General features: G+C 35.9%; 1 protein-coding gene across 13 annotated transcripts in view; it reads right to left on the bottom strand.

Annotated features, from left to right (window-relative positions):
- Glut1 (Glucose transporter 1) overlaps positions 1–25,149 on the bottom strand; it is a 115,497-nt gene that overhangs the window by 70,470 nt on the left and 19,878 nt on the right. For 10 of the 13 annotated variants that reach the window (XR_016481046.1, XR_016481047.1, XR_016481050.1 and 7 more), the window contains exons 2-3: positions 3,444–3,522; positions 2,866–2,919 (exon numbers count right to left, since the gene is read on the bottom strand). Coding sequence is in view for 6 of the 13 variants with exons in the window: in XM_090175866.1 (XP_090031992.1) it covers positions 2,866–2,919; positions 3,444–3,522 (133 nt within the window). In the remaining 7 variants the exon portion in view is untranslated. Of the gene's footprint in view, positions 1–2,865; positions 2,920–3,443; positions 3,523–4,705; positions 4,827–25,149 lie in introns of those variants that run through there. The other 3 variants (XR_016481051.1, XR_016481052.1, XR_016481049.1) reach the window with 3 other exon arrangements.

Raw genomic sequence — 25,149 nt, 5'->3', positions numbered from 1 at the left:
TTTGTCAGTGCTGGTAAAAGTAAGAGCACCTTCGGGGAGTACTTCTTTCGAGGGAGAGGCTAGAAGTGTTGAGGGAACAACATCAGAAATGCACTAACATCGGATTCAACTTGGCTTACCAATTAGAGGGACACTCCCTTGGGATATCGAAAATGAAAGGGTTGATACCCCCGAATGGGGGCCGGAAAGCGTATTCCATTGGACCATTGGGAACTTTAACCTTTAGCCGAGAGGCTGTACCTTTTATCCATCTATAGTGATGAGAAACTCGGAGACCCTTTTTCTCGCTGCATCGACCCATTTTCTAGGTTTGTCTGTCTGATTTGAACGATTTAATCGACGCTAAGTTGCTCTTTAGACGCTAGAGGTCGGGGGCGGTTAATCATTATCCATGTTTAAATTGATTTTTTTTCGGGAAAAAATTTAAACAAAGAAATTTACCTCTTAATATTTCGGAAAATTATTAAAATTCGTAAAATTTAAGCTTTTTATCAAAAAAATTTATCGGATAATACAGAAATATAAATTACTTGATCAAAACGTTTTACGAATAATTTTGATAGCTTTATCTATTGAATAAAAGTTAACCATCCCAGACCTCTATTAGACGCCATATTTACGGATATTGATAAATTGTCATTAATAAAGTTTGCTTATAGAAATATTCATTTGATGGCTTATATCGCGGGTAATCGTGTAATTGAGCTTTGGAATTATTTTATACGATACGCTATCGTTCAGGGATAAGATATAGTTCAGCCTCACAACACGGACATTCGCTTAATAGCATTTTCCTCGCCAGATCATAAGTAACATAATTAAAATAAGTATGACACTTTTATTAATAGTTAAATATAAATCATTACCTACCACTCCCCGCGAGTTAAAATTCTAGGTAAAAAATCACCACTCTCCAGCCTTGTTTAGTTGTATCAACCAAGGCTTATTGAAATAAAAAATAGCGTTTACTTGAAAAATATTGATACATTTTTAATAGGAACAATAATTGACTATTATAAATACTGAATTCATTTTTGAAAGTAGGTATTTTCGGAATTTGAAACCTAACGACTTGTATTTATCGTCTTGACACTAACCTGGCAGTATTTTGGCCAAGTGACGAGTTTCCTATTACCAAAAGTGACATAATTACCAAAAGTGTGTCAATCGAACCTTTTTTTCAATGAATGTTACGAGGGTATTCATTGGGGAGGGAAAGAAGTTAAAAAGTATAAATAATTCCACCTGGTGAGGGTTTAGAGAACTAAGGAAGCACTGAGAAGGCTAGCAAGCGTTTTGATTTTTTGCCACTCGATGGAAACTCGATGGAAACGCTGCTGCCATCTATCTACGTTTTAATACCAAACACGAAAGAACAAACCCGAAAAAAGGTGCATCGTCCATCCTAGCCTAGCCTTCTATGTGGTCTATCTCGGTAGCGACATTCAGTAAGCCTTTAGCATTGGAAAGTATAGGGATTTTCACACTTTTGCTCAACGACAGCCTGTCATACTTATGTATATTATGTTACTTATGACCAGATGTATATAGCCTTTACAGAAACGTTTGGCGTATGCGTCAGTTTCGATTCGAATTTGAAGCGTGTAATGAAACTGTAATTTGGCTTATCAGATTTTTAGACTGATAAAATTGGTGGATACCTGATAATTACTTAGGAAATAGTATACCAGTTGTACGAAATTTAGGTAGTTTTGATTCGTGAGTTAGTTTATAAAATGGCAAATATAGACGTGTTTCCATAGCGAAGCAGGCATGGGCGCCCACAGGGGGGCAAACGGAAAAAATGCCTCCCCTGTTATGAGCTAAATAGGCACTAATATGATACGAAGTTCTTTCCACCTTTTAACTAGGTATGAAGATTGCCCCGCCCCCTTTGAAAACTTTCTGCGGGAGCCTCTTTAAGCAGGTGTGTACATGATTCATTTTACAAGTGTCAAAAAAGTTATCAGTACGACTGTATGAAACGCTACTCTACGGTTAAAAAATTGGAAATTACTAGAGTTGTAAGTCGGGAAAGTTTCCGTATTTTTCCGAAAAAAAAAGGATTTTATTCCACGATTAGCCTTACATTGTTCACAAATTTAATTTTCACGGCATTATCGCCTCAATTTTTCGAATACAACAGTGAAACTAAACCTCTAGACTAGTTTAGAAAAAACCCTTAAAAATTAATATATGTTTAAATTTTAAATTTTTCCCATAATTTATAAAAAAAATTAGGAAATTTTTCCGGAAAATCAACAACTCTAGAAATTACTAGGCCTAATCTCCATAATAAAATACTACGTAACTGGTTCCATACACTAAAATATAAATTGTTTATACATATTGTAAGCCTACACTACTGACAATTTAGAATATTTTCCAAATAACAGGTCTATCGGGCCAAAACATAAAAACTTTTTAGCGTGTTTATAAAAAAAGCAGCACCACTTGATTCCAAATAAAAAACTAATTAAATTGACAGTTACAAATAGCAAAGTGTCAAAAAAATAACTTTAATACCGATTTTTTAAAATAAACGCCACATAGACGAAAGCACAACACAAACATACACAAAGCAAAAAATTTAAATAAAATAAAATAATTTTTTTTGAGCCAGGAGTTTTCGCTAGCCGTACTTAGGCAACAACACTTGGAAAGTTTTTGCGTTTTCCGTTGCGACGAAAAGTCCAAGGCTTAACGGATTCGAATTTTCTTTTTGTTAACGAAAACGAAAGATACGCGGATATGGGAAATGGCGGAAATCTAGACCCATTTTTTAGACTAAATATTTAGGTAGATATCATAAGACGCTATTGGTATCCTAAGGTCTAGTTAGGAGTATAAATGACTGGGACTCACTTTCATCCATTCAAACAACGCCGTCATGTTCCGGCTAAGCCAGCTGGGCCGGCTCTATAAAAATAGTAAAACAATACTCCAATGTTTACTGTCGCGACAAAATTGGATATTTCTTTCCTCGACTTTTTCAACGCGTTTTTTTTTTGGTTTTAATCGAGCTATAGTTTAACAGCGTTCAAACAGCCCCTTGTTTTGGGTGTCGCATGCGTGGACGATGTAGTGGATTTAATCGAAGTGCATTCTCGAATATCGCAGCTACTACGTACGTCACGGCAGTGATGCGGCTTGAGCGATAACACCGGGGATTTTCATTTTTGATAATAATGAATGCGCGCTAGCAACGCGGGCTTTTTGAAAAATAAAACAAACCAGCTAGCACGCGACACTCAGTGTTACTTCATTAGCATAAAGCGCGTGTGACATTATTTTTAAAGCTCCTCTATCGGAAGTTTTCGCGGGTGGACCTTTTAAAGGGACTGATTGATTATGCTGATCATAATCCCGAAAAGTGGGGAGCTTGGAGAGAGTTGTTGCAGAATGGAACGAAGAAGGTAGGAAGAAAAAACAATGGCGCTTACTTCTGGACAGTTGCAGGTACACATTCTGTTCTCATTGGCTCTCCTCCCAACCGCCAGTAAGGAGCCGACCAGCCGGCACCTAAACAAAAGGAAAATAAATCATCAATATAAACTCAAATTTAAATATTTTATACCATATATGCGCTCATAATTTACGTAAAAATAATAAATATAACGAAACAGATAGATACGAGTTTGTAAAGGAAGATCCTTTCAAGGGTGTAACACCATTAGAAACCGAGTTTTAGACACCCGAAGTCTTACTAAAATTCTTAATTTTCTCTCTCTTATGTTTAATTTAATAATTTTAGATTTTTATTTTATTTATTTAACTTTTTTTGCGTTCTGTAATCTAATTTTGTTTGTATTGTCCCGGTAACCACCACGTATAGGCTTTGCGAAATAAATATTATTATTATTATTATTATTATTATTACTAGATGGCGTGAAATTTTAAATTATCTAAAAACCTCGAAACATATTAATTTTTCCTGAGTTGAACGTTTGTTTGCAGCTTTTACACAAAACATGGTTTAAATTAGTTTTAGTTGTTTTTGTAATAAATTCATTTGTACCAAAACGTTTAAATTGGCGGCATCTAGTATAATTTAAAATAATTAAGGTCGAACCTCTAATTTCTTCACTCTAATTTTTTTCCCCATTGCACATTTTGCGAATTATACACATATACAGGGTGTTTCAAAGGTTATGCAAAAATTTAAGGAGTTGTAGGGGGTAAGTTGAGAAGTATGCCTGTTTTTTCCCTATTTTCCTACGATGAGCTAAAAGAGCACCAGAGAGCTTCAAAGTGTGACCTACTAGCCCCTGGAAGTAGGTTGCAACAAGCGCAAAACCAAGCAGCAGGGACTTCAAATACTGTTGAAGTTACCTTTTTACGCTGGTTACCTCGATTTGTTTACAAAGTCCTTTTTTACCTATCACACGAACCCAACACTTAATGTTCGCATTTCCCTGCTGCTTGTTGCAGCCTATTTCCTGGGGCTAGTAGGCCACACTTTGAAGCTCTCTGGCGCTATTTTAACTCAACGTAGGAAAATGGTGGAAAACCAGGCATACTTCTCAACTCACCCCCTACAACTCCTTAAATTTTTTTCATAACCCTGTATATAGTCGGTATATAAATACGTAATAAACTAATTGCGATTAACATATTTCACATTAGAGTACTTTTTTTTTACCAAACTTATGGTGTCGGCCAAAGACCTTAGACACCAATCACATAATAACATGAGAGTACTCACTCTGTCCACTTTGCCATAATCAAGCCTCGGAAACCAACACCCACGTTAGTAAAGAGTGTCAACGAACACAGTGGCAGCGCGAGGGAAACTGCCAAGTACGCGTAAACTAAAAAATGTTCTCTCTTTCATTTATAATTTTATTTGAAGGTAACGAGAAGGACCGGTTCCTAAATATTCCATATTAATGTTTTTTTTGCGTAACTAGGCCATACTTTACGACTGCTATTACACCACCCTCTTTACGTTATGAATGATTAAAATAAAAAAGACAAATTAAGCCCACTCTAGAAAACGTGTAAGGGAACCTTATAGGAGTGTTGACTTAGCTTTATTCGGTACAAATTACACACCTACAAGTTTATCCTACACGTTTTCAAGAGTTTGCTTTAACTTGTCTATTAAATATCGATATTTACAAAAAATTCTTAATTTTTTTAATTTTTAATCTGCTTAAAATTAGGATTGCATGTATTTGAATGCTTAAAATTAGGATTGCATGTATTTGAATGCTTAAAATTAGGATTACATGTATTTGAATGCTTAAAATTAGGATTGCATGTATTTGAATGCTTAAAATTAGGATTACATGTATTTGAATGCTTAAAATTAGGATTGCATGTATTTGAATGCTTAAAATTAGGATTACATGTATTTGAATGCTTAAAATTAGGATTGCATGTATTGAATGCTTAAAATTAGGATTGCATGTATTGAATGCTTAAAACAGGATTGCATGTATTTGAATGCTTAAAATTAGGATTGCATGTATTTGAATGCTTAAAATTAGGATTACATGTATTTGAATGCTTAAAATTAGGATTGCTTGTATTTGAATGCCTAAAATTAGGATTGCATGTATTTGAATGCCTAAACTTAGGATTGCATGTATTTGAATGCTTAAAATTAGGATTGCATGTATTTGAATGATTAAAATTAGGATTACATTTATTTGAATGCGTAAAATAATGTATGGTTATTTTTTATGCTGGAGTGGTACAGCTTTCAACATGTTCAACAATATTGAAAGGATCATCGATAATGTGAAGCCAGTACATATTATCGGGCCCGTGTAACCCGGGAGGCAAGCGTTTAGAGTATTCTCCCAAGTTTCTATACATAAACTTATAGTTATTTCCAGTAATAACGGCTCTCTTGAGGCCCATATTATTATTATTATTTTTTACCACAGCCTGGGCCCGTTCTCGGGGCCCTGCGGCCGACGTTCTAACAAGAACGACTAAGTTTCCGCATTTTTTTCATACGTTTTGTCAAGCTGATTTGGAAGTACTGTCAAAGCCACCTGAAGTTCCTATTATAACGTTTACAAGTCTTTGCATAACCTTTCTATCGAGTAAAGAACAACCTTAAAAATTTCTTGATTTAAAGAGAAGTTGGAATTTTTCAACAAACTTTCTACATTCCAGAATAGCGTTTCGCTTATAGATTTCCATTAGTGTTTCTGTACAAAATTCGATAACATTTGTAACAATGTCACGCATCTCATTTGGTCTGATATATTAGATAAATTATGAATGTACAATAAAATAATACAGATAATAAATACAGGGTGCTAACAAAAACCGATATAAGGCCAATAACTCAAAATGTGTTTTAGCTAGGAAATTTAAATTTTCAGGTTATATAGAACGTGCAGGGAGTCACTTGTCTTCAAGCTCATTTAAATTTGAAAGGTTTTCATCATGGTGTTTTGTATCGGGTTAAAGACATTTAGACTTTAAATTTAAATTCATATACTTTTCAAATTAGAAGCATTTTTCTAAATCCATTTGTTTTCGAACCGTGAGTTAAAGGTCATCCTAGTTTGAAAATTCTGAAGATCCCCTATCAGATGAGTATGTCTAGCAAATTTTGATACTCTAGCATGAGTACATTTTGAGTGATTAGCCCTTTAATCTGGCCTCTGGTACATTATTTTAATCACAACCTTTTGTCTAAACTCCCACGACTTGTTATTGGTCAAATTAAGTGGGCCCAAATTTAGTCCTAATAATTTGAATGACTTTGAAGATATGGTTCAAAGTCATGGAAATTTCCATTGTCAAGTGACCCCCTGCACGTTCTATATAACCTGAAAATTTAAAATTCCAAGCTAAAACACATTTTGAGTTATTGTCCCTATATCGTTTTTAGTTAACACCCTGTATAACTACATAAAATGATTTATTGATGACTATGACTCATCATCATGCTCCTAATTAAGGATTTAAGCCTATAAGAAATCTATTTTAAAATATATTGAAAAACTAGGCACCAAATAAGAGACTGATGAGTAAATCCCGCGATAGTAGTCAACGAAGCGTTAATTTAAAAGGTACACACGGAAGTAAAATTATAATGGAGAAAAATCATTGTTTCAAAATAAATATTGGATTTGGAAAAACCTTGAGCGCAAGAAAGGGTAAACACATACCCGGTAATGAAGAATTCAAGGACGGGGATAATGTACATGCCCATTCTTTCGGTTCTAAAACGACGTGATATGTAAAGTAGACGCCGAGGTTAGTCAAAATATTTTAGCACGAAATTTGTAAATGGTATACGGACTCTACGATAAAAAACTTTGATCTCCAAACCTATCTCGCTTCTTATAGTGTTCCGAAACACGGAATGGAAGGTACAGAATCTATAAGAGTTAATTTCCTTATTAAACTTCGTTAATAGATAACCTTACGAATCAAATAAAATGATTGAGCCATGAAATATTTTCGATATAAAATTAGATTATTGAATTTAAACTTTTATTAGTTATTTTGAATCATATAATAAAAATATAATAATTATTGTTATTTTCTCACTCCAAAATTGAACCTCTGCTGCCATCTATACCGCTTAGTTGGTGTTGTGTCTCCAGGTAGGTAATCAGCAGTAACAAGAAGGTGGATTTGTTTGGTAAAAGGTTTATTTACAATCATACATGGTTATTTAACATTCGGAGAGAAGTGCCTCTCCCTATCACGATTTCCCTTTATATACAACTTCTAATCTTATCTAACGAGATAAAGTGTTTTTTTTTATCTACATAAACAAAACATCTATTTTGATCTACAACAGTTGGCATTAACGATACGGTATGGCAAATAAGGGTAGGTGTATTAGTTTGAAGGTCACTTTTATTATTCCTAATAAGTGAAATTTTTCTGTACATTCTATCTGAGCACAATGGAAACATATTTTATATAATGTATTTAAATATAATTTATATTTTTTGACATAATAATAAATAAAATTAAAATTAAAAAGCATATTTTTGGATGACGTATTTTTTATTTAATATAAAGTATTCTAAATTTAACGTGGAATTCAAATTTAGTTTAGAAAACTTTGAGTAAATTTGATACAAAATCAATAGCTATTCAAAACAAAAAAAAACAAGGAAATTTATCAAATTACTAGAAAGGTTCTTTTCATTCGTATGGGGGCTAATTTTAGCTTTTATCTGAGAGGTCAGATATTCAGAAAAAAAATACATTTTTGTACCTGGTTTTGTGAAAATTTCTCAAGGGTTTTGTGGATTTTAAAATTATCAACGGATTGGTATTGTTTTTATAGCTTTGTCGGTTTTTCTCTTAGATTTTTGTCTAATTGTGGGTTTTTGGTGAATTTATAGATTTTTCTTGTTTTGAAGTTTGGTGAATTTATAAATTTTTCTCTTGGATTTGGCGAATTTATAGATTTTTTCTTGGATTTGGGGAAGTTATAGATTTTTCACTTAGATTTGTTGAATTTATAGATTTTTTCTTGGATTTGGGGAAGTTATAGATTTTTCACTTGGATTTGTTGAATTTATAAATTTTTCTCTTGGATTTGTTGAATTTATAGATTTTTTCTTGGATTTGGGGAAGTTATAGATTTTTCACTTGGATTTGTTGAATTTATAGATTTTTTCTTGGATTTGGGGAAGTTATAGATTTTTCACTTGGATTTGTTGAATTTATAGATTTTTCTCTGGGATTTGTTGAATTTATAGATTTTTTCTTGGATTTGGTGAAGTTATAGATTTTTTCTTGGATTTGGTGAATTTATAGATTTTTTCTTGGATTTAGTGAATTTATAGATTTTTCACTTGGATTTGGTGAATTTATAGATTTTTCACTTGGATTTGGTGAATTTATAAATTTTTTCTTGGATTTGGTGAAGTTATAGATTTTTTCTTGGATTTGGTGAATTTATAAATTTTTTCTTGGATTTGGTGAATTTATAAATTTTTTCTTGTATTTGGTGAATTTTTCGGCGAATTTTGTAAATATTTTTAAAAATATAAATAATTTTTGGTGTGTACGGGATTTTTCTGAATGTCCGATCCCTCGATTTATTTGACCTTTCACGCTACAATTTGAAAATTTTCACCGAATAAAAGATTGCCGTTCCAAGTCAGCATTTGTGAGGGGAATGCCCCCGCTCTACGCGCGTGAGCATTTCAATATTGCACTTAAGACTATCCATTGAAATGGTGTCAATGTTAGTCGATAATGAATATATTTTTACTTAGGGATAATGACTATGTTGACGCGATTTCTAACGCAGCTCCAAATCGACTCGTGCTCGAAGAGTAAGCGGGTTCCTTTCCCCTAAAAAATCATTGGCTCCCTAAAGATGACGCTTTTCCTACCCCCTCTTGTGTCGGTCGAAAATTCGACCATGATGATTTCTAAGTATAAATAAATGCCTTCTTGTCCTTATTTGTTAAAAGTAGCTCAAATGAGCCTCAGAAAACAGTTAGTGATATTCAAGATGACCTGCTAGCTAGGAGCAACAAACACAAGGAGAATGCAGCTAGCCTGTAAACACGCTAACGCAGTGTTGTGTAAAAAATTTCATTGGACGAACCTTTACTCTTAACGTTTTACGCGCGGGGGGTAGACAATTTCCGAATTTTTCCCTTCCGACAGCAGCAGGCGCTAAAGCGTCTAACCAATGAAAAATGTACGCGAGAAAATGCACGACTTTTGACGGGTTGCGTTCTTTTTGTGTGGCGTGCTGCGTTTGTTGCTCCTAGCTGCTAGTACGTTTGCTAAAGCACAGTGAAATATGAAGCAGTTCCAAAGATAGGAATCCGTTAATTAGTGGTATTTGACTTCTGTGACAATAGCTTACAAGAGTTGCGCGTTGTTTTGGCTGGAAACGATTCACAGCCTGCACCGGCATTGGTAATTTTCCGCTTACATTATTGCTATAGCATCTGATAGGAATTTATGGTTCATTAACTTCTGATATTACAGCTTCTATAAAACAAGACACCAACCCTACATTGTTTGGGAAGGTTTATTTTCGTTTAAATAAACGTTTGACGTTTAACACTAGATATTTAATTAAATTAAATTAAATTTAAATAGTGTATTCAATGAGGCTCACACAAGCCTTAGTACCCTTTACAAACGACGCATATGAATCCAAATTTAATTTTTATTAACTAATAACAGTATTATATCTTAGCTTAAAATAAACTGTAATCGTCAAATAACAATCAGTATTTTACTTGTTATTTGTGAATTTATACACGATTAGTTAAGAACTGGTTAGATACTGGGTTTTTCGCTGACGTGTGACCGCGTCTTCTGAAGTAATAAATAATGTGTGTCATTTTATTTTAAATTGATATCCTACTCCCAGAGACACACAGCGGAAGAACCAAAAAAAAATGGATGAAAAATTTCAGGCGGGCTGCAGACAAGGACAGCCTCGCGTGTGTATGAAGTCACCATGGTTACGAAAGACACTGGAAGGCCACTAATTATTATTAATCAAAACTTCGTAACAGATCGCTTTTGTCGTTTAGAGGTGAAAAACAAACCAACTTTAAAAATTCATCATATTTAAAACAATCGCCATTCTTTGAGATTAAAAATAGCGGATCAATGATCGAGAGCTTATAACCACATAAAAAAATATTTTTATTTAGACGATAATGAAGTTTGGTATAAATTTGACTGCAAACTCAAGCGACCTGACAGATAAAAGTGTTAACGCGTTCAGCAGCGTTGCCAGGCAAATATTTTTTATCCTGGTGATTCAAACGTCATAAACAGGAAACTGATTTTTAACGGTTTTAGCTTTTGTGATTTGAATTTTCAAACGTCTCTCATAACCATCCATCTTATCACGTTAAATAACTATAATTTTATAGTTATTATTTTAGTATAATTGGTATAGTTAAATGATACGTTTTCCACCTCCGATTCTAAGATAGATTCGAAATTCATCATAAGAAAAGGTAAACAACTATTAAGCCTTGGTACAATCATTTATATTTATGAATAATATTATATTATGATAATAATAATTACCGTAACAAATTTGGGAATTGCTTCCAGACGGTAAGCAGAATATTTTACTGTATGTACGATCGGAAAAGCTCGACATTCTAAATTTTGACGACGATTAATTTAAAAGACTAATATATTAGCACCGCATGGTAATCTCGTGGTTCAACTTTTAAATTCCAAGCCTTCCAAGGAAGCTTCTTTCCCTATTTTCTCCCCCCCCCCCCCCGCTTATTTTGAATCACCAGCCTATACAAGCATTTCCTGTTATGCCCGCGAATACCGCTAGAGTGCGTCGTTGCTTGTTCTTTTTACTTTTTTCCCCGGGTCGGACCGTCCCTGTTGTTAATTAGTCCATGTCGCAGGGATCTGAAACAGTCAACTGGAAAAAGCTGCAGATGTTCGTAAGAGCCCAAGAGAAGCCCTAGAGATATGGACTAACTAATCCAATTTAATTAATTATTCCAATTTGCTCTTCTAGTCTTTTATTTTGTCGCGTGTATACTGGAATCTAGTATACGATTATTATTTTAAATTTTGACAATTGTAAAAGCAGTTTGAACCAAGAATGTTAAATGAATATTTCCTCCAAAGAGATAATAAATCTTCCGGGCATTTGTGACAAATATTATCCGAAAATTGTCAAATTGCGAACGAAACCAGCACTATTCATTAGAACTTCACTAAAAGAAAAGAGAGCATCTTTCCTCGTCGGTTGTAGGTTTGGTCAATATTGGTTCGCGATATATGCCATCAAATCGTTTTCTATAGAGCTGCGTCGTTTAAAAACGCGTTTTGCTGGTGATAAGATTATGTCCATGTTGCCTGTCGAGTATTTAATACGACTTTGTTTGTTCGGTAGGGTGCGCCATAGCTTCTCTCTTTTCTCGCTCATGGCGCTAGTCTAGAACGAGAGTAGGAACACCCAATTCTTCTATTCGAGGAAGCGTGCCCGCCCTGAAGAGGTTTTCTCACTTGAAACCTTTATTGTTTCATATTTAGTGTTTATTTTTTAAATGCACCCTTAATGAACATATAAACAACAATATCCGATCTATAAATTAATTATTTTCATTATAGTTTGGATATTTATTCAAATATAATTTCTTAATAATGAGGTACGTGGTTTTAGATTCAAGAAAAGCGTTCTAGTAGATATGAGAAACTAGAGCACTACCAAAGCGGGGAAACATTTAGTGGGATAATTTCCCAAAAACCACTGTATTTCACACTACGTATAAGGAAAATGAGGAGAGGGAATTATGTATTGCCCTAAATTCCGGAAAAGGTTATACTCCCTTTAAAACATAAGGCCTGATAAGGCCTATTTACACGTGCCAACGTTTTAATACAACATTGTTGGCCAACACGAATAGCAAACCGAGTTATTTCTATGAAATAAGAATACGTTAACACAACGTGTTGGCCACTAAAAAGCAATTTTTTAGAGCAACTGCTTAGCTCGAAATATTGAAACACATCTTTTTTATTGAACAAAAGTGAAAATGTATATCTTGACCACGAAGGGTAAAAAATTCGTAAAAATCAACTTGAAAATCTGGAAATCTGGCCAAAACTCAGTTCGAAAATCTCGAAATCAGACTAAAAAACCAGAAATCAACAAGAAATTCGTACTCTGAATTCTCAAAATCAGATTCTGATTTCTGAAATATCTTTGAGCTTCAAAATTGGCGAGTGTTCGACCTCTCACTTGCCCACCTTTCATTAATGAAAATTGACATATTTTGTAGTAGTAGAAGATTGTTTTTAAGAATTGACATTAATTTAAGCGGAAAATCTTGTCGTGAAGCGTGTGAACGAAAAATGCAACACGTGTTTCGCCCACTAGACTCGAAAGCTATTGGCTCGTCATTAAAGTTAGGCAAAAATGTTGGTTGGTATGAACAATTATAACAAGTATAAAATTATTACTACATTGTAGTGAAAATCAGAGACAGGTTATGGTCTTGGGTATAAATCTATGGACACGGTTCAACGCTATTAGCATTCAGACGTGTTATAGTTATTAATAAAACTCTGATGTTTTAAACACCGTCAGCGAAAGATTAGCTGGTTTGGAGTTTTGTTTGCAAGGATTTGATGATTTTTTTGCTTCCCCCTTTTTGGTATTTGCCTTCCCCCTTCAGTTTTTACCCGTCCACCCTTTTTTTCTCCTCCATTTTGACAGTCCTTTTTAGTAGGTTTATTTTTGCGTGTAGCGTTCTCATTTTCGCATTTTTCTTGTCACGTGTTTTTACCTCTCCGAGGGGACTTTGTACCCTAGGAGGGGTTATACAACCACCGTGTCTGTCTGTCTGTCAGGCCTGCGAACGCATTTTCGGGGCAAAGGGTAATCACTGCGTACCCAGTTTCTTAGAATCAGGGAAAAGGTTTTTCCAAAAGTGCCCTCTTTTTGTCATTGGGTGTAGTATAATTTTTTAATCGGCCGGGATTCGAACCCGAGCCCTCTTGCACGACAGGTGAGCGTTCTACCGCAGACCCACGGATACAGGTACGCTTAACTGAAAATTAAAAACTCTTCCGAGGAGAGGTATATTTTGGCTTGCCAACTTGTTATTTTCTCGCGTCGCGTGGTTTTATTTTTAAAACATTCCGTTAGTTAGTCTTAACTTGTACCTTCGCCTTGAAGGCCTATCGGCCGAAGTACCGCGTATCGGTTTAACTTAATAAATAAATAAATTTTAGTTTCCCCAAACGTTGTTGGTCTTTTTTACCTCTTCTGCCGTGTTCAATGAAAGATTAGATCCCTAACAGTAAAACTGTCCAAAATGCAGACTGAAAGAGCAGCCCTGATGGTGAACTGCATAAACAGGCCACATTCTTGGGACAGCACGAGACAGCGGGCTGGGATTCAGAGTCTAAGTAGGTGCTGAGAACGGCTTAGGGCTGAATGCGACTAGAGGGCAGAATGAATCCTTCGGCCCCATTCATGGCAATAGCCTGAGAATGGCAGCCTTTCCGAAGGAGCCCCGCGAATTCAGCGGCTCCCTTTCGCGTTTCCAGCTACTTCCTTCCAGCCTCCCGTTTGGCCCACCACGTTGGCTTCCGCTTCCTCGATCGATCGCGCGCGCCTGCCCAGTCGCGCGCCCACCCTCGAAGCTCTCGGCTTGCGGATAGTCGCTAAGCAACGCGATCCAATGAGGAGTCGACCGCAAGATGGAGTATTAAACTGACTATTCGCGCTGGCTTAGAAAGCTCGGGACAATTCGGGGCGCGCGTATATAATAACTTCGTACATGTACCGGGGCCTATCCCCCCAACCCCCGCCTGCAAAAACGCTCTCTATTTTCCAGCAATAACTGTAGTCTGTGCTCTATTACTTTCCAAGAAATTCGGCTGGTTACTTAAAATAGAAGCGCAAAAAAGAGGGTGTGTCTGTTCATCAGAAGAATATAAGTTTGGTGCATTGTCAAGCCTATTTGCGGGTCAAAGACAGCGAATGCCAATCGATAGGAAAATATCCATTTTAAGTTGTCAAAAACAGTTTTCGTTGCCATGGCAAACCCGTTGCCCATTGAATAAAATCCCTTTATGATTTTCAAGTTACATGAAGTCTACCAATGCCCCGAATTTGAACAAAATCGGTGTGTAACACCTCGGGTAGTCTCCTTGTTAGTTCGGCTATTACAGGATGCACTATTACCGATCTTAAATTATTTACGAAGCTTAGTCGTGAGATGACAGATCAGATTTCAAGTGCGTGAACTCAAAATGGGCTCGAAATATTGAGAAAAACTAAAAGCAATCCCAGAAAGAAAAACTTAAAGTGAAATTGAATAAAATTGAACAACAGAGTACGTCGTGGAGTTAGATTTGTGGATTGAGATCCCACGAAATGGGCCTAAGGAGCGAATAATGGTCTGACCCTTTTACTCTGGCTTTTGGAGTCTAGGTTGGTTGGATAAGGCGCGTAAAAGAACGCTAAATTTGGGTTTCGCGTACAAAAGAAGAGAATGTTCTTGCTAGAACTTTGCGTGTAACGCCAAAACAAGTGATTTAACGGTCACGTGCAAAAAAGATACGACCAACTTCATTAAATATTTCGCCTAGGTTAAAAAAGGCGCGCTGCTATACTCCGAAATTGGTCTCTACGCTCGTAGAGAGATTTCCCGAAATTGCTTCGAAGCTTAGAAGATTCTTTTCCATTTTTAGTGCACTTAAAACCCGAGAAAGTTGAAAACTAGGTTATTTCTTTTTCTCGCGTATTTTTATTTATTTTGTTTGAAACGGATGCTTTTCTTACCGAATGTTCCAAACTACGAGTCTCGAAATAATTAACCAAAATGGACATTAACAAATATTATTTTAAATTTAATTGAACGTGAAAACCCCTATTGGTTAATGTTGATTACCTGACGAAAATGAACTCAATTTCCTAGCATTTCAGATAGACAGTTTAGAGGTATTGTAGAAGTAAAATTTAAATTAAGCTTAATTGTATTTAATTTAGTTCAATTTAGTTTGCTTTCAAATGGCATTGCAACAGAATCTACGTTTGTACATTTTCATGAATTCTGATTTAATTCAGTGATTTCTTAAAAAATTCCATATCATTTAAATCTGTGATATTTTACCAAATCATTTGATTTAAAATAAATGTTTTTTTAAAACACATTTTGATTTAAACCAACGATATTTCAGAAACGTCTTTTTATATCAATGATTATGAAAATAATATATATTTTTATTTAAATCAACGATATTTTAATCTTACCAGTAGCGGCGCCAGCAAGAGGCCGGGGTAGGCCTGGGCCTACTTGAAATTTTGGTAGGGGCCTCCAAAAGTCGTCTTAAGGGGCCTTCAAAATTTAATATATGGGCCTCCAAATTATTTAATATCAGAAAATTCTGTAATCTGTTTGCGAAAATATTTATTTATTTATTAATTTTTCAATATTTAATTCGAGTGATTTGCTTAACGACACTGCTGTTTTTATTCCTTTCAAAGGTACGAGTAATTTTTCTTTAACAGTAGTGTATTTTTTAGTTTTAATTTTTGGCGAGCGATACTATATACAAATTGTATCTTTAATTTTATCTTTACAAATAAATGGTTCTTAAGCTTTCTTTACTTAGTGTACCTATGTACATTCATTTTCGTAAAGTTGTAAGTTCTGATGTAAGGGATGTACATGCGAAGTACCGAAGGAATGAATGTAAATTGATAGACTTGTATTCAGTCGTAGAAATAAGTAAATAACCACTCATTTGTAATTGTTAAGTGTTATTAGTTCTAATTTTTTCGTCGCGTACCCAGTTTACCCAAAAATTGCACCACTTACTTAAAAAAATTCAATAATCCACGTGGACGGATTGAAAAAATTGTGGTGGAGGGGCCTCCAAATGGTTGGCCTAGCCCCCCCCCCCCAAAAACAATCCTGGCGCCGCTACTGAGACTTACGTTTAATTTTAGTATTTTAGTTTTCAAAAGGCGAATAGAAAACTCATTATACAAATCTTAACTTCGAAGATAATAAAAATAGTACTTAATTACACTGTTTTTCCCCTTGTCGGATAACACAGCAAATGGAAAGTTAAGAATTTTTAAAACAATGGCAATCAAAGGACACCAAAAAGCGATTTTAAATAAGCAGACGACAACTATAACATCAAAGGTACGATAAATTCATCTTAAATGCGATCAGCTTTCCAGAAATTTCCATAAATGGTATAAATTGTAAGAGGTGTTTTTAGCTTATCAAGGCAATAGAGATTAGAAATATTAAGCAGGCACAAATTAAACACGTAAAGACAATAATCTTCACGTTCTGCCTACACGTTTATTTGTATAAGCTTAATATCTATAGTATAATATATCTTTAGTTTCTAACTGTCATACAAGCCGCAAATGCCACGCAATCGGTGAATCTGACAGAATGACTTGTATTGTTTCAAATTATGCGTATTGGATAAAACCGGGTACCGAACGAGAACACATTTGTGTTTAGACGTTGAGCTGAATGCAATTCTTGTCAGAGGTTCCGATCACACCCTCGTATGATTAAATCTGATTAATATCAAATCTGTAGCTTTAACTGTATATTAAAAATATAATCGTTATTTAATAATTTGTAATCTTGATGTTGTCTTTCAGCCTGTTAAGTCCGTTGTCAAATCGTTCTATCGGAAATAAAATCGTCTAAACAAGTCGAGACACAAGCATTTCCTCGTCGGGTACCCAGTTACACATTGCGGGAGAAGTTTAGAACAGGCCGATAAATTTTCGATAATACTTCAATAAAAAGAAACAAAAAATTTAATATAGGCCCCCAATTAAAAAAACGTCGAATCGCTCGGTAACTTGGTTACCTTTTAATTATCCAGCACCAAGAATTGACTAAATTTAAAGGGGGGGGGGGCAAGCTAGACACACAAAAGGAGTGAAGGGTGGCGGGGGTTGGCTTCTATAAAAAATGAACCTTACTTATTAAGGTGGGCAGTCTGTCATCCTATTAGGATAAAAGTTGACTTTGTAGAGAGCTGAAACTGAGGGGGAGAATTTCTTCATAGCACCATTTAATTATGGCAAGGTTCAGTTCTATGTGAAATTTATTACTTTTCGGTTTAAAGGTCTTAAAGAGGGGCTAAAAAACTGGGTCGAAAGGAGGGAAAATTAATTTGCCTCCACGTTACAAATTCGATTTTTATGCAGAGGGAACCTGGAGATATTATCAATCTTGCTTCTCCTGAAAAGCGATTCTTCGCGAAACTACGAAAAATACTCATGTATTTTTTTACATAGCGTTTTCATTGTTAAATTGACGTGCTGAATCAAAAGGGAATGCAAAAGTAAGCACGATAAATAATGCTTTCTACAAATACTATTCTATGATTAGATAATTTACGGGTAATTAATAGACCTTTCTATAAATTCCTAGCTAAACAGGCCAAACAGTACGACTTGCTAACTTATTTATACTTTGGTTTTAAAAATTCTGCATACGCTCAATCCTATTTGATCGGTATTCCCTGATGCGTCACCCATAAAGTCGATTTTCAAAATGCCTGCGTATATATATATATATATATATATATATATATATATATATTATTATATATTTCAAAATATAGAAAGTCCACAACTAAACTATTTAAAAAACCAACGAGATTTAAGGGTTTTTAAAAAACTATAACCGTTAAATGACTAGGATTTTAGTCAAAAATCCACTATTTATCAAGACTACTAGATTGGCAGGTTTGCCAGATAATCATTTTTTGAGCAGCCCTGGTTCATGAAAAATCGGGCCAAAACTTCTGCCTCTCTATACACAAAAGGAAATAACCACATAAGTAGTATTTTATAGAATGGTCTATGAAAATAATTTGTATTTGTTCCCAATTCACTCGTAATAAAAATCAAATCAGCTGGGTATCTCATTGGTTCGCTAAGACTGACGTCTTTCGTTGCGATCGAAGAACACGCCGGTGACAGTTTCCCTTCCCCCCTCTAAACCCATGATTCCCGCTGACTCAACATAGTCAATCTCCCTAAATATAGATTAATTAATTCTTAAACAAATCTATTAAAAACAGCCGTGAACTGACTTCTAGAATTATTCACAAAGTGAGGTTGAGTTATTTAACTCGAAATTTTGAAAGTTTATATCCAAATTGAAATAAAATTAAGGTTAGGCCATAAACATAACAGCAATTAAAAGTAACCGCAGTAGCAAACAATGGTTGATTATTTGCATAAATAAATAAATAAATAAATAAATAAATAAATACGATTATAGCTGTTCTAAAACATTTCTTTGGCATAATCACTGATGGAAAGTAAATAATTAATGGATGTCATTACGTGAAACTAGTCAACAACTAATACACCAATTAAATATAAAATGTGGCGCCATCTACGGTGGTTTTTCGAAAGCAGGTACTATTTAAATTTGGTATAAAAATAAATTTCTTACTAAGCATTTCTCTACGCAACAGTCTCTGCGCTTGCTCACGTGGTGTAATGGCTCGAGTGGTGTAATGGCTCGAGTTGTGTAATGGCTCGAGTGGTGTAATGGCTCGAGTGGTGTAATAGCTCGAGTGGGCTAATTTCCCGAGTGATGTAATTGCTCGAGTGTGTAATTTCTCGAGTGTGTAATTTCTCGAGTGTGTAATTACTCGAGTGTGTAATTTCTCGATTGTTAATTTCTCGAGTGTGTAATTTCTCTAGTGATGTTATTTCCCCAGTGGTGTAATTGCTCGAGTGTGTAATTTCTCGAGTGTGTAATTTCTCGAGTGTGTAATTTCTCGAGTGTGTAATTTCTCGAGTGTGTAATTTCTCGAGTGTGTAATTTCTCGAGTGTGTAATTTCTCAAGTGTGTAATTTCTCTAGTGATATTATTTCCCTAGTGGTGTTATTGCTCGAGTGGTGTAATTGCTCGAGTGATATAATTGCTTGAGTGGTGTAATTGCTCGAGTGGTGTAATTGCTCGAGTGATATAATTGCTTGAGTGGTGTAATTGCTCGAGTGTGTAATTTCTCGAGTGTGTAATTGCTCGAGTGTGTAATTGCTCGAGTGTGTAATTTCTCGAGTGTGTAATTTCTCGAGTGTGTAATTTCTCGATTGTGTAATTTCTCGAGTGTGTAATTTCTCGAGTGTGTAATTTCTCGATTGTGTAATTTCTCGAGTGTGTAATTTCTCTAGTGATGTTATTTCCCCAGTGGTGTAATTGCTCGAGTGTGTAATTTCTCGAGTGTGTAATTTCTCGAGTGTGTAATTTCTCTAGTGATATTATTTCCCTAGTGGTGTTATTGCTCGAGTGATATAATTGCTCGAGTGGTGTAATTGCTCGAGTGGTGTAATTGCTCGAGTGGTGTAATTGCGCGAGTGGTGTAATTGCTCGAGTGATATAATTGCTTGAGTGGTGTAATTGCTCGAGTGGTGTAATTGCTCGAGTGGTGTAATTGCTCGATTGTTAATTTCTCGAGTGTGTAATTTCTCTAGTGATGTTATTTCCCCAGTGGTGTAATTGCTCGAGTGTGTAATTTCTCGAGTGTGTAATTTCTCGAGTGTGTAATTTCTCGAGTGTGTAATTTCTCGAGTGTGTAATTTCTCGAGTGTGTAATTTCTCGAGTGTGTAATTTCTCAAGTGTGTAATTTCTCTAGTGATATTATTTCCCTAGTGGTGTTATTGCTCGAGTGATATAATTGCTTGAGTGGTGTAATTGCTCGAGTGGTGTAATTGCTCGAGTGATATAATTGCTTGAGTGGTGTAATTGCTCGAGTGGTGTAATTGCTCGAGTGATATAATTGCTTGAGTGGTGTAATTGCTCGAGTGTGTAATTTCTCGAGTGTGTAATTGCTCGAGTGTGTAATTGCTCGAGTGTGTAATTTCTCGAGTGTGTAATTTCTCGAGTGTGTAATTTCTCGATTGTGTAATTTCTCGAGTGTGTAATTTCTCGAGTGTGTAATTTCTCGATTGTGTAATTTCTCGAGTGTGTAATTTCTCTAGTGATGTTATTTCCCCAGTGGTGTAATTGCTCGAGTGTGTAATTTCTCGAGTGTGTAATTTCTCGAGTGTGTAATTTCTCTAGTGATATTATTTCCCTAGTGGTGTTATTGCTCGAGTGATATAATTGCTCGAGTGGTGTAATTGCTCGAGTGGTGTAATTGCTCGAGTGGTGTAATTGCGCGAGTGGTGTAATTGCTCGAGTGATATAATTGCTTGAGTGGTGTAATTGCTCGAGTGGTGTAATTGCTCGAGTGGTGTAATTGCTCGAGTGATATAATTGCTTGAGTGGTGTAATTGCTCGAGTGGTGTAATTGCTCGAGTGTGTAATTTCTCGAGTGTGTAATTTATCGAGTGTGTAATTTCTCGAGTGTGTAATTTCTCGAGTGTGTAATTTCTCGAGTGTGTAATTTCTCGAGTGTGTAATTTCTCGAGTGTGTAATTTCTCGAGTGTGTAATTTCTCGAGTGTGTAATTTCTCGATTGTGTAATTTCTCGAGTGTGTAATTTCTCTAGTGATGTTATTTCCCCAGTGGTGTAATTGCTCGAGTGTGTAATTTCTCGAGTGTGTAATTGCTCGAGTGTGTAATTTCTCGAGTGTGTAATTGCTCGAGTGTGTAATTTCTCGAGTGTGTAATTTCTCGAGTGTGTAATTTCTCTAGTGATGTTATTTCCCCAGTGGTGTAATTGCTCGAGTGTGTAATTTCTCGAGTGTGTAATTTCACGAGTGATTTAATTTCTCGAGTGATTTAATTGCTCCAGTGCTGTAATTTCTCGAGTGGTGCAATTTCCCGAGTGGTCCAATTTCTCGAGTGGTGTACTTTCTCGAGTGGTGTAATTTCTCGAGTAGTGTAATTTCTCGAGTGGTGTAATTTATCGAGTGGTGCAATTGCTCGAGTGGCGTATTACTCAAGTGGTGTATTACTTCACGATACACGTAAAGACTAAATTTGCAGCGTAGCGGACAATCGGTGCATGACGCGCGATCCGATATAGTAAAATGCGGAGCAGGTAAGCCCTAAGCTATTTTGGTATCTTTGGCGGTGGTCCTAGATCCGGCGATCTATGGGCAATCGGACGAAAAACTGCGCTGGGAATTTCGGCGTGAGCGTAACATTGTTTATCAGTTCTTCGTTTCGCGCGACCTAAGAATTTCCTCACAAATGTGAACCGGCTTTTCAGTATTCTCCCCCCCCCCTTCATCCGGGACGAAGCGGAGCCAATATATTTCGGAGAAAAGGGAACCTCTTCTGACGTCATCGGAGGGATCAGATGGTTCCCATAGCAACGAGAAGCCGAGGAAGGAGAGAGAGAAGAGGGAGAAGCGACGTCCCGGCCGTTGCAACTGAAAATAGAAGCAAAACTCAAGGGCACGGCCGCCATCCATCGCGTTGACCGGAGACCCGTGACCAATAAGAGAATCGAAACGGCTCCGACCCGGGTATTAGTGCAGCGCCGTAGGAGCTTAGCCGCTCTTATTAACACGCTGGGAATAGGAAAGGATATTTTAGCGAAGATAGGGGTATCTGGTGGCTCTACAAAGCGTCATTAGGCGTCAATGGAGAACCCTAGCGGGAACGAAATAAACGATGTAGGGGGAGCCACTATCTACGACCTATTTCAATGGTCATTAACTAAAAGACATTAAAGGGTTGCGTCGCGGAATGAAAAGTAGGAGAACCTGGAAAAACGGTCCCAACGACAAAATACGCCAACGACAACCGTATTAAAAGCGCAGGCGTCACCACACCGCCGACCCGAGACATACACCGCAAAAACAAAATAAAATATGGTGTAAATCTCTCCTTTTAAAGTGCCCATCCTTCGCAATTTTTAAAGCTCTAACCCTGCCGAAAGATATGATTTAGATGTCATTGACGTCTTTATGATACGCGAAAGACTGAATGCATTCCAAGCGTGAGTTTCCTAGATTTTCGTCGTTGACCAAGCACCAATTTTTCGTTGTTTAGAATAAACTGTTATTTTAAAATAGATAACAATTACGTTGCGTGCGCGGTTAACGTTGTAGATTATGAAAGATGCATTACCTAAACGTAAAATAATACGTCCAAAAATGCCACTTTCATTAGACCTCGTACCCTCGATTCGAAGTCACTGTCTCGCGCGTGGTCAATAGCGTTTACCCACTTCCTGTTGGAACTCCCACCAAATTACACCCACAGTTACCATATAAAAATCCACAAAAAAGATTGTAACTACGTAAAAAATTGCGCGTGTCATTCAAATTATACCAGTTACGGAACATACTTAATAATACAACTCTTCGTTCAGTGTACTATGCACTTCTTAACTCGATATTAACCTACGGTATTATATGTTGGGGTAGTGCTACTGAAACTAACTTGAAACCAATTATTAATTTTCAAAATCGAATCATAAGAGTATGTCTTAGAAAACCATGGTTTTATTCTGCGACAAAGTTATACAACGAATTTGACGTTTTTAATCTTAAACAATTATACATAATGTCTGTTATTTCAACTAATTTTTGTAATTTGTTTAGAGAGATAGATCCGTCGAATGTTAATTATTTTACTCGTTTTGTGTATAATCATAATATTTGCATACCTGTGGTCCAATTCACAGTTTTGCGTTGAAGTTTTATTTATTTAGGACCTAAATGGTTTAATGCTTTACCCGTGGAATTAAAATCTAATTCCAGTTATTTAAAAGTAAATTGAAAATATTTGTGAAAACTAACACAAGTGTATTTCAATGATTAAAGTTATAACTCGGTGTTGATGTGCTGCCGAAAAACTAATTATATCTAATACCTCTCCTTAAATACAAGCCCTGCTTAGGTAAGGGGAGACGTGTTGTGCTCTGTTTAAATTTTTTGAATAATTTTTGTAACCATTTTTTCTTCTTTGCACAATAAACAAATAAGAATAATAATAATAATAATAATAATAGTAACCAACTACAGATAGCACACTAAAGCAACCGATGGAGCCCCTATTTTTCGGAGGTCACGTGTCGTAAACGTTCAATCAGAAAGTTGTTGAATTCGAATCTAGGGTACGGAGTTCTATATTATGAAGTGCTTGCCAGCACCCTCCTACGCGGTGTACCCTTGGCCACATGTTTAAAGGCATAAAAAGTCACTAGATGACTTAGGCCTAAGGTGGGGCCTTGGGTATTAGCCTAGCTGATTATTATTATTATTATTATCTTTGATTAAACTTGAAATTGAATGTCACGGTAATTAAAAGGGTAGAATCCTTCGATAAATAAAAATTTACAACCTTTTTTTACGATGTAGCAAATGCTTAATGGCACCTAGGAGCAACAAACACAAGGAGAACGCAGCTATAGCCTTTAAACACGCTAACGAAGGGTTGTGTACGAATTTCATTGGACGAGCGTCACGAGCCTTTACGATGAACGTTTTACGGCTGGGGGGGAAGACAATTTCCGAATTTCCCCCTTCCGACGGCAGCAGGCGCTAACGCGCCTAGCCAATGAAAAACGTACACAAAAAAATCCACGACTTTTGACGGGTTGCGTTCTCCTTGTGAGAGGTGTTGTGTTTGTTGCTCCTAGATGGCACTTTAAAACGTCATTTTGACCTAATCGGCGGGTTCGGAGGCTAAACCATTAACAGCTAGCAGGGTCAATTCTGCAAAGTACAAATACTTGTTCACGAAACTACCTTTCTACCGGTACATCAAAATGGTTAATCGCATTCTATTGATAAGTTAAATCAACAGTGGGGAACATTCAGTCTGCAGCAAACCCCGGGCCTTATCTGAAATCATCGATTGGGACGCCTACTAACCGCGGAACAAATTCAACCGAGCTTGAAAAGGAGGGGAGAGGAGAAGTGGAAAACGGACGAATTCTTGACCAATGACCACCCGAAATTGGTCAGCCCGGAAGTTAGTCAATCGTTAACCCAAACACGCGCTTCAGATAATACTGAAGGGAACATTTTTAAACCGGCGAGAAAACACCTTCTTTGCAAGTATTAATTCTCACTATAGAATCACACAAATTCAGGTTACCAAATGTTTTTCAAATATGAGATACAAACTGATTTAGTTGTCGATTACTTGCGGGGAAAATTATTATCAAGTAACGCTCTAAGAGCGGTAAAAGCTAAGTAATAATTTTAAACTTAACGTTATCCCCAGCGCCATATATATTTCAGAGCCTCCATTAAACGTATTAGAAATTTGAAATTGATCGTTTAAATAATTTATCATCTGTGGAAGTATACAAATATCAATTTTCCTGAGTTGCTAATGTTATTAGTTTTAAATATGTACTGTCGCAAGCTCACGCTGATATTTAAAAATACGTTTCTTAAAGGGATTATAGATCGATTTACAATTTTTAACGAGCAAAGACGACTTTAAAGGGGTAAAATTCATCCGAGGTAACGTGGTGATGGCGTTATTTGTTAGTAGATGGCGCTCTGATAGCAACATGACGTCATAATTTTGATTTTCAACGATTGGTTGAAAGTTTTCAGTTTTTAGTGGAGAATGGTTTTGTCGAGATTTAAAATACAAAATTCTGTTCCCTGATTGGATAGTTTAAAATTGTATTATAGCGCCATCTATGGCGGAGAGTTTTAACTACTGTTAAAATTAATTGTTCATTTAAATTACAAAAATTATATATTTTTAATAAGAATTTAAAGTACTATAATTTAATAATTAATTAATAACTTT

This window comes from Leiobunum rupestre, chromosome 5 (genome assembly GCF_980474605.1).
Source record: "Leiobunum rupestre chromosome 5, qqLeiRupe1.1.hap1, whole genome shotgun sequence".
NCBI lineage: Eukaryota > Metazoa > Arthropoda > Arachnida > Opiliones > Sclerosomatidae > Leiobunum > Leiobunum rupestre.
Note: the sequence above shows the minus strand (reverse complement) of the source record. Positions and strands in the feature narration are given on the sequence as shown.